General features: G+C 35.1%; 1 protein-coding gene across 1 annotated transcript; it reads left to right on the forward strand.

The window, feature by feature from the left end:
• Positions 1-698: 698 nt before the first annotated feature.
• Positions 699-3,069, forward strand: LOC110458489. Its single transcript, XM_021510207.1, has 3 exons — positions 699-769; positions 2,402-2,481; positions 2,830-3,069. The coding sequence occupies exons 1-3, from the start codon at positions 736-738 to the stop codon at positions 3,067-3,069; spliced, it is 354 nt and encodes a 117-aa protein (XP_021365882.1). The 5' UTR covers positions 699-735.
• The last annotated feature ends 5,920 nt before the right edge of the window (positions 3,070-8,989 follow it).

The raw sequence follows: 8,989 nt of genomic DNA on the forward strand, positions 1-8,989 counted from the left end.
AAATTGGCATATACATGATGAAGTGGACTATGTGGGCTTCATAATTTAAATTTTGGGTTAAAAATCATGTTGTTTTGCATATTTTGGTGTTTTTCGATGTGGTAACCATGGTTTTCACAAGTCCCAAATCTGGGGAAAACAGGTTTTGAAAAAAAACAGTCTTCTAAACAAAATGAAATCAAAATGAAGTTAATAAATATATATATATATGTAGGTTGAATTCACTATCCATGTTTATCTGAGACATGCCCTTTATTTTTAGGGTCAAGCCATTTCTACTGTACACTGCTACCTTTGTACATACGTTTTACTTTTTAATAGAAAAAAAGGTAAAGACTTGCCATAAAATATGCTGATTACATTTGATTCAAACGAAAATTACTTTCCATGGTTTCAAATCCGCTTTTCTTAATTAGGAGCTCGAAAAAAGGAACTTAGAGCTGAAATATATCTTTTCATTCACAGGTATCTACACTGACTTTGAGAAGTCCCATGAGCAACAACCCATCCGCTTTGGAAATAAACATCAAACGGAAAAAAGATCCTCAAACAGATTTCCTATTTTTGCAACTATCAAATAATTTGAGTCATGCGATATTTCAATCCTTCTTTCGTGTGTCACAATGTTGCTCTTTTACGCGTCCTGATGACGTATTGAGGAGACCCTTAGCAACCGTTACCGTGTACGTTGTAAAAACCTTGGGTACTGATACAGGTGTCTCGTACCACATCCTGATGGGAGGCAAGGCATCAGTTAACCTTACAGGCGGTACATATATTTATTGCTAGGGTTACTGTTGATGGTATAGAGCAGAACGTGTCTCATCTAAAATTTTACCCTTCTTTTCTTAAGTTTTTGACAGTTTATCCACTAAAGAAGGAAGAAAAGGCACTAGTTTATCAAAGAAATGTCCATTCTTAAGTCGGAAAATGACCACCGTATTTACGTAGGGACAAACCAATTCACGAAGATGTGTAACTTTATTATAATTTATATTGTAATGTAAATAGCCTGACCGTGCAAGTCATCTCTTACCCTAATATATCAAATTAGAACTATATCGAAAGAAAGAATAATGTTTTGAAAATTGTCACTGGTCATTTGGCTTTTTCTACCACAATACGCTGTGTTATTCCACTCTCAGATCGAATTGTATACACATGCAGACTTTAAGATAAGTATGAGTTATAAGTTATTTACCACACGTGGAACATACATATGGTCGTGAAGCACACGTGGTACATGCATATGGTCTTCAAGTGTTTAAATTTGCCGAGAAGATGAAATTCGACCGGGACTACTTTTTCACGCACTTTGTACAACGTGTTGTTTTGTTTGCATCGTCTGCTGTCAACATGGCTACTTTGCATGAAGACGAATTACCGGCAAATGTTAGTAACTTTGTGAGGCTATGCAATGGAAAAAGGGGGTGATTAAGGCAATAACAAAAGATGATAATACTCAAAGTTTTGATCGCCTTCATATTGAATTAGTTTCAGGCAAAATAATACAGAGGCTCGATATCGTTTCAACGTCTTACCTTCGTGAAACCAAAACAAGATATATCGCTGTCAGAAAATGTTTCGTTCTCCCCACGGCCCGTTATCACTATCTGGTTGACCTGTCTATGACGGAACATTCACTGTATTCGTCAACCATGAAATCGTCCCGAAGAAACGTCCCACGTTTATGGTTTTAGACAATGACAGCGATTAGGTCTATTTATCACTTAGCGGGAGGCAGACTGCAATGCAGCATATTTGAAGACGTTTATCAACTTTATTTTGTCATAAAGGATTTTGTCGAACAATTGACTTTGAAAATTATAAAATTTGTAAAATGAAGTCATTTTTGAATATCAATAATTGACATTTTACATATGGGTCATTTCAAGCAGGTCACAGTCCAGCTGTTTCCGACTGAGACCGTGGTAAAAAACAGGTCACACTCCAGCTGTTTCCGACTGATATTGTGGTAGAAACAGGTCACACGACTCGTATGGTATTTATTTCACTCTCGTTAGTTAATTTTCAAAAGTAACTGTTGAAAATTCACTAGCTCGATTAAAATAATTACCACATCCAACAACCACTCGTTAAGTAGCCTCTATCTACTATATATATATTACCAATATTGGCTAACCTTGTTCTAAAACCTGTACGTGTAATGAACCAAGTGGTTTACAATCAAACTCTTCCGTCAGTCTAAGGTTAAATTTCTACGACAGTATACGTTTCTGATGAATTCGTAGTTTCTATTTTGTTTGACAGAATTATTACAACCGTCAGAACCATATCCCAAATCTTATTATACATGTATCTCAAAAAAATGAAATATTAAATATAATATCGTATGCATTAAGCACTACAAACTACCTTTTTATTTTCAATCATTAAACAGGTGCAACAACCAACCACGTTTTGGTCAATATACAACCGCTTACAACATACCTAGATCTACTGGCAGGTGCGACAAATAAGGTATAACACGCCATTTACAAATCATCCTGATTTTCCTGAAAAATATGTCTCGCTTGTAATTGATGTCTTTCCAAAATAATAACATAACCAATATAAAATACAGCTGAAGATCTAACCTGGGATAATGTATTGGATATCTGCATCAATTCTTACTCTGCGGTTAGTATTCGATTTTATTTACATGCAATACATACGTACATGTAGCTCAATGTGAAAAAGAGGTCAACATATATCAATGATTGTAAAGGAGAATGTTGGTTATGTGAAGACCATTTTGCATATTTATGAGTAATATTTTGAGATGCTAAAACTAATTTAACCAGTCTACATATTAACTCGCTTCTGCAGATACCTTATCCTGTGGACGTGGTTGGGGTCGGCCCGTATAGGTACATGTTGACAGACTTGAATCAAGGCGGCGAACACACGGACGGCGTCATCATCTTCCTGCACCAGATCCACCCTCCGGCCGCGTGTATCATGTTCAAACATGGTTCAAAAGCAACGTATGAGATCCCCTTCGACCTGAAACCCGCCACAGAGTTAACTTCAACGTTTCAGAATCCACACAAGCCACGCCATGGATGACGTATATATTGAAAATTCACACTCAAACGTAACAACGTTTACTACATGTAGGTGTATCCAGCTTATCAAATGGTAATTATAGTCAAGTTGTACTTTTACATTTATTCCATACAACAGAGTCAATCTAATTTAGTTGAATAAATAAGTGTTAGTTGTGTTTTCGGTGAATATCAATGTTTTTTAACCAGTTGTATATTTGATATACATGTATTATAAAAAGGTAAGGTATTACCTGCTAGAAATGTATCAGATGAAAATAAATTACACCTGTATGCTTTAACGGTTACTTAATCACCAGGACAGAACAGTAAGGGAACGCTTTGTCAATGATAAACGGCATTCCGAAAAATAGCAACTGTCGGATTATTTTCTTCTCGCTCACAATATGTTGTGATTCGTTAATTGGTCTTTCACCAATTATTTTCCTATAGTGAGTAATGTTAGTTGAAACACCTGGAAGTAATTCAATATGTCAGTTTTTATATATTATACAATGTACTGGCTTTTAAACTTCTTAATGGATCATATTTCCTACAACTATATTTGCGTTATATCTCGGCCCTTCTAATGATTCTAATAGTCGTCTAGATAAAATCTCCGTGTGTCATGTTAATATGTGTTCATTGAGGAACAAAACTCATATTCTTGATGCGGAACTTCCTGATTTTGATCTTAGAAGTACAATAACACTGGAGAAACTCATGTTACACCAATATATAAGGGCGAGGGTGGTACAAAATATAGAAGTGACCCATCTAACTACAGACACATATCAGTTACTATTTTTTGCAATTTTTTTTGAAAAAAATGTTTTTAAAATACACGATAAATCTCCCGAGAGATAACATTCTCTTCAAAATTCAGTCAGGATTTTAACATAGTGATTTAAGTGAAGGGAAAAAGAAACAGGCCAGTGGTTTGCTGTAACTTTAAAACAAGTGTTGTGAATATTTTTTTTAAAATATCTTTCATAAACAAATTACCAAACATTCATTAGCTGTTTAGTTGTTTAGGAATTCATAGTTCATAGTAAGGTACTCCCAACATTAGTATATGGTATCTTACATTCGTAAAATTGCCATGTAATACAATCGAATGTGGTTTTACACCATAAGTTTGGTTTGGTTAAGTTGTATTTTGTTTAACGTCCTTTTTACAGTTAAGGTTATTTAAGGACGTGCCTCCATGTTTTGTGTAACCGTGTCAATGCTTACAACCTTGTGATAGCATGGATCTGATGCCAACCTTATAGTGTTATCGCACTGAAATATCATGCCAAGGGACCTAGCACAGCATTCCACCCGGTCACATTATACTGACAACGGATGAAGCATTACCATAACCCTTAATGCTGAAAGTTAAGCAAGGAATAACCATTTCTATGGACTTTGGTATGTCCCGGCATGAGGACAGAACCCATGGCCTTCCTCACCTAGGCGAACGTTCGACATGATGAGGTGTTGCCAAGCAAGGCGCTACGAAACATGGCAAAGTATTGCAAGGCAATCCCTAGTCCCCCCACCGGTCATTATTTCTATATTTAACAAACAGTGCACTTGTCAGGATGTACCTACTGTTAGGAAAGTATCCTGATACATACTACTTGCACTCCGACATAAGTGAAATATTATAGAAGATATGCCCAGGACTTTTATTTTTCAAAAGTAAAGGTCTTTTCTTACGTTTCTTTTTCCTTCAGTAAATTTGAAGAATAGTTAGGCAGTGAAGTTAGGATGGACTTTAAGCGATATCAGTAAGGCATTTGATAGGGTTTTACACGATCGTCTGATTTATAAGTTAAAAATATATTGAGTAAGTGATAACATGCTGCAATGGATTTATTCTTACCTGACTGATAGGTGACAGAGAGTGGTCATGAGCGATACAAATCTAATGTCAAAGTGCTCTCAGATAACACCTCATTATGTAGTCTTACTTTAGAAAACGGGCAATTTTAATGATGTTTTGAGAAGAATTTCTATATGAGCAAATTAATGGTGAGTAATTTTAACCCGACCTAAACAGAGACTCATTTTCTCAAGACGCATTGGCTCCGAGACGCTGCATCCAAGCATGTTCTTCAATAACTTATTTTAGATGTACCACTCATGTGTACGATTCAATACAGACATATTCTTATCATCACACCGAAAATTATCGGTTTCGTCAAAATTGACTCTTCGATGTGCCATTTGCACAAACCAACTTTATAATGCTAGTTTTAATGCTATTTTTCCCCAAAATAACTGTTTGAATGGAACAATCCAGATTGTCTATTTCCAAAAATGTCATCAACTGGAACACAAAAAGAACTTTTTTATACTCACCTGATACAGATGCTTAATCCGAATGTACTATTGTTTTTAAATATTATGGTGTCAGGGAAGTTAATATTTCCCTATGTCAATTAAGACATCATGCTAATGATCTGAGCTCGGATTTACTTAATTCCCGCTTAAACGATAACCCTGCCTGAATGTGTGGTTATCCCACTGAAGACTGTAATCACTTCCTCCATTGTCTTCTCTATATAAACCAAACACTATCCTTAATTTACTCCATATCTGATCTGACTGATAATAGTTTAATGAATATTCTAATTTCTTTTTAAAGCTGTCAATTACTTGATTAGTTTGAATATATCTACTTATTTGGGGACGATTCAGGTATTCATTTTGGATACTAGACGTTTATTTGTTTTTCGATGTTCTCGTTTTATAATATGTGTTACTATTGTTGCGGGACCCTTGTGCACTTGTTCTTCAGGATATGGGATACAACACGACATTGTGAATTGAGATGTAGCATAAAATCCAACAATAACCTTATAGTTATTTACAATAACCCCCCAATCTGTATTTGCAATAATTCTCCTGCAATCACAAATATTATCAAGCAGTAGTATAGGCGGTTTGCCAATTGGGGCGGTTCTTTTGGGACGGTTTGTACTAAGTGACCTCTTACCTGATGACGTCATAATACCTTTGATTTATACATTCAGATGACGTCACGAGGGTTGTTTGGAGGGATTGTCTGGACTGCGGGAGCAGTTACACAATACGTGTCAGGGTTTGGACTGCGGGAGTAGTAACAGCTGGACTTGTCTTTTATTTCATTACTGTTTTAAAGCTAGAGAATAGCTAAAAATTGTTAACTTCAGACGGCAGCGAATACATATTATCCTCTCTCAACACCATCAAGACAAGTCCAGCTGTTACTACTCCTGCAGTCCAAACCCTGACACGTAGTGTGTTACTGCTCCCGCAGTCCAGACAACCCTCGTGACGTCATCTGAAAGTATAAATCAAAGGCATTATGACGTCATCAGGTAAAATATCACTCAGAACAAACCGCCCCCAAAGAACCGCCCAAAAGGGCAAAACCGCCCCCAAAGAACCGCCTATACTACTTCAAGCATATTATGCTTGTTTTTACTGTTAACGCTTGTTACCTAAATGACAAAGGTGCAAAGCCGTTGTCTATATATAGCTTCATCGATATCTCCCTTAAAGTATACGTGTTTGAGTCAACTAGTTGGGGACGAAACATGAGAAGCCTAACAACCAAACCGTAAACATACACATTAAGTTAACGTTAAGAGTGGCTGACAGGATACACACGTACTCGGACATGTCGCTTACACCTACATCGGCAAAATTTATATTTAGCAGGAGGTGAGTGCTAACTGACCGTGTTAATTGACAATTAACGTACACTAGATCAGTATAGCATTACTATATCATTATAATCACATACGGTGTTTAAAAGCAGTAAACATCGGTCGCATTAGTATTGTTGTTATACATTATTTTAACTCTTTTATTCACAATGATGTTGTGAATTTCATACCAACAATTTATTTATAATTTTCAACTCAATAAATGCTACCTGACATTTGATAAATAAAGGATAAGTTAGTTTAAACTTCATGTGTATTTCTTGTAGAACATATGGTGTCATTGTATGCTGTCAGTGTCAAATGAGTGTAGAGGGAGTCACCGGACCGGTTTACCTGTGCATGTCCAGGTACTTCATGTTACGTAGACACAGTTACAAATGTAAAGTAAATATGTACTGGGCTATTGTAATAGAGCTGATTAGGAATGCTGATGTTTTATAATTTTTATTTTTTGGTTGTTGACAAGAGCTACAATAGACCATTAGACAATACATGTATCTCCCAACGTCGAGTAATGGGGGTATTTTAATCAACAAAATGACTTTTGATAAAGGACGCTCAGGTGTTATTACAAAGAAACGAGGTTACACGAGCGATAAACGCTTTATGACGGGTTGATGATAGTTTTTGATAAAGATAGTCTCATTGTTACGTAATCAGAAAACACTTATAGACAGCTGTTCTGTGATCATTTACATGTGGGAAGACGTTTAAAACAGTCTTCATTCAAAAGCATTGTTGTGGAGTGTAACGTATTTCAATAGAGTACGGAGCAGCGGATGTTATCGTGCTTCAATGCTAAATATTTCCTTTCATTGCAAACAGACGCAAATGGATTTGGCATCAAGCAAAGCCTATGTAAGCCATCTCCAAACAATTCTGGTATGGTACAGTTATTTAACGAAAGATATAAACAATAAATATAGTGTATCTCCCCGACCCATCTAACAAAGTATAAGTACTTTAATCAAATCTGCCAGTTTCAGGAATGTATTCTGATATTCATTGTAATAAATATGGATTTATTTCTTCATCACAATCCTGACAACCGTGTAATAAGGTTCTAGTATCAAAATGATCATGGGAAATAATAGGGTGAATACGTTTTGATCTTGTTACATTTAACATTGCACATATAAGGAAGTGGTGTTGTAAATGATTAAGAAATAGGTATTGATAGTTTGACAACCATCGTTTACAAAGGTATTTGTTGTATCAAATTCTATTTTATTCTTATTAAAAAGGAGGTTTTGATAAGTCAAAATTTAGAGCAAAATAATTTAATTCCCTAAATGTATTAGGAAAATAGCTGCTATAATAGCTTGCTGTTCAATTTCAATTTCAACAGATTTCATTGACTTATTTATGTCAATTGGATTGGACATCAGGCTAGGCCTATTTAAGTCCTTTCCAAACTTATTTACAAACATTAAATATATTCTGTCATAACAATCCAATAAAACAGTGCAGGGGAGACAACTCCAATTTAGCTTGTGAAATGAACAGTTTCAACTATTATTCAATCATTGTCTGTTTATGTTTTGGATATTTACAATTAAATTGTTCATGTATAAACACGTTGGCCATCCACAACTGGATATATAGGATAAGTTACCAAGAAATAAACATTTTGTAAAATTTCAGAATGTAGTTATTATTATCTACTATTGGAGTTAATTCTCTTAAAGTTTAGTTAACAAGACACTATAGAATATTCTTGTTACTATGAAATAGCAAGAACAGGTTATAGAGTAGTACACTCATCAATTCCATCCAGTCCAGCCAAATAACAGAGATGTTGATAGATACACCAGTATCAATACTTATTAGCAGAGTGATCATGACACTATAAATAATAGCATCACATTTAATGAAAGTTTAGCTGTGAATGAGATTACATATCAAGTCTATTAGGTTGACAAATATAGTCAGATATACATTGTACAATGGATATGTTGATATCAGTGCTGCATATTAAGCACCCATTTAATAGAGGTTTTAGATAAAAATGGTCATGATAATCAGTTATACCAAATTGAGATTTTTTTTATTACTAATTGCATTCTAATGTTATTAAAGAGTGGGCATTCAAATATAAAATGAAATGCATTTTCATTTTCATGTTCACATTAACATGCTGGTGTGTTATTCAGATTATCCATATATAAGTCACTATCTAGGTTGCTAGAATGATTTCTTAGCAGAGAAATTATGATATTGAATTTTCTTGGCCTATAGTAT

The sequence above is a fragment of the Mizuhopecten yessoensis genome, unplaced genomic scaffold (assembly GCF_002113885.1).
Source record: "Mizuhopecten yessoensis strain PY_sf001 unplaced genomic scaffold, ASM211388v2 scaffold9615, whole genome shotgun sequence".
Taxonomy (NCBI): Eukaryota; Metazoa; Mollusca; class Bivalvia; order Pectinida; family Pectinidae; genus Mizuhopecten; species Mizuhopecten yessoensis.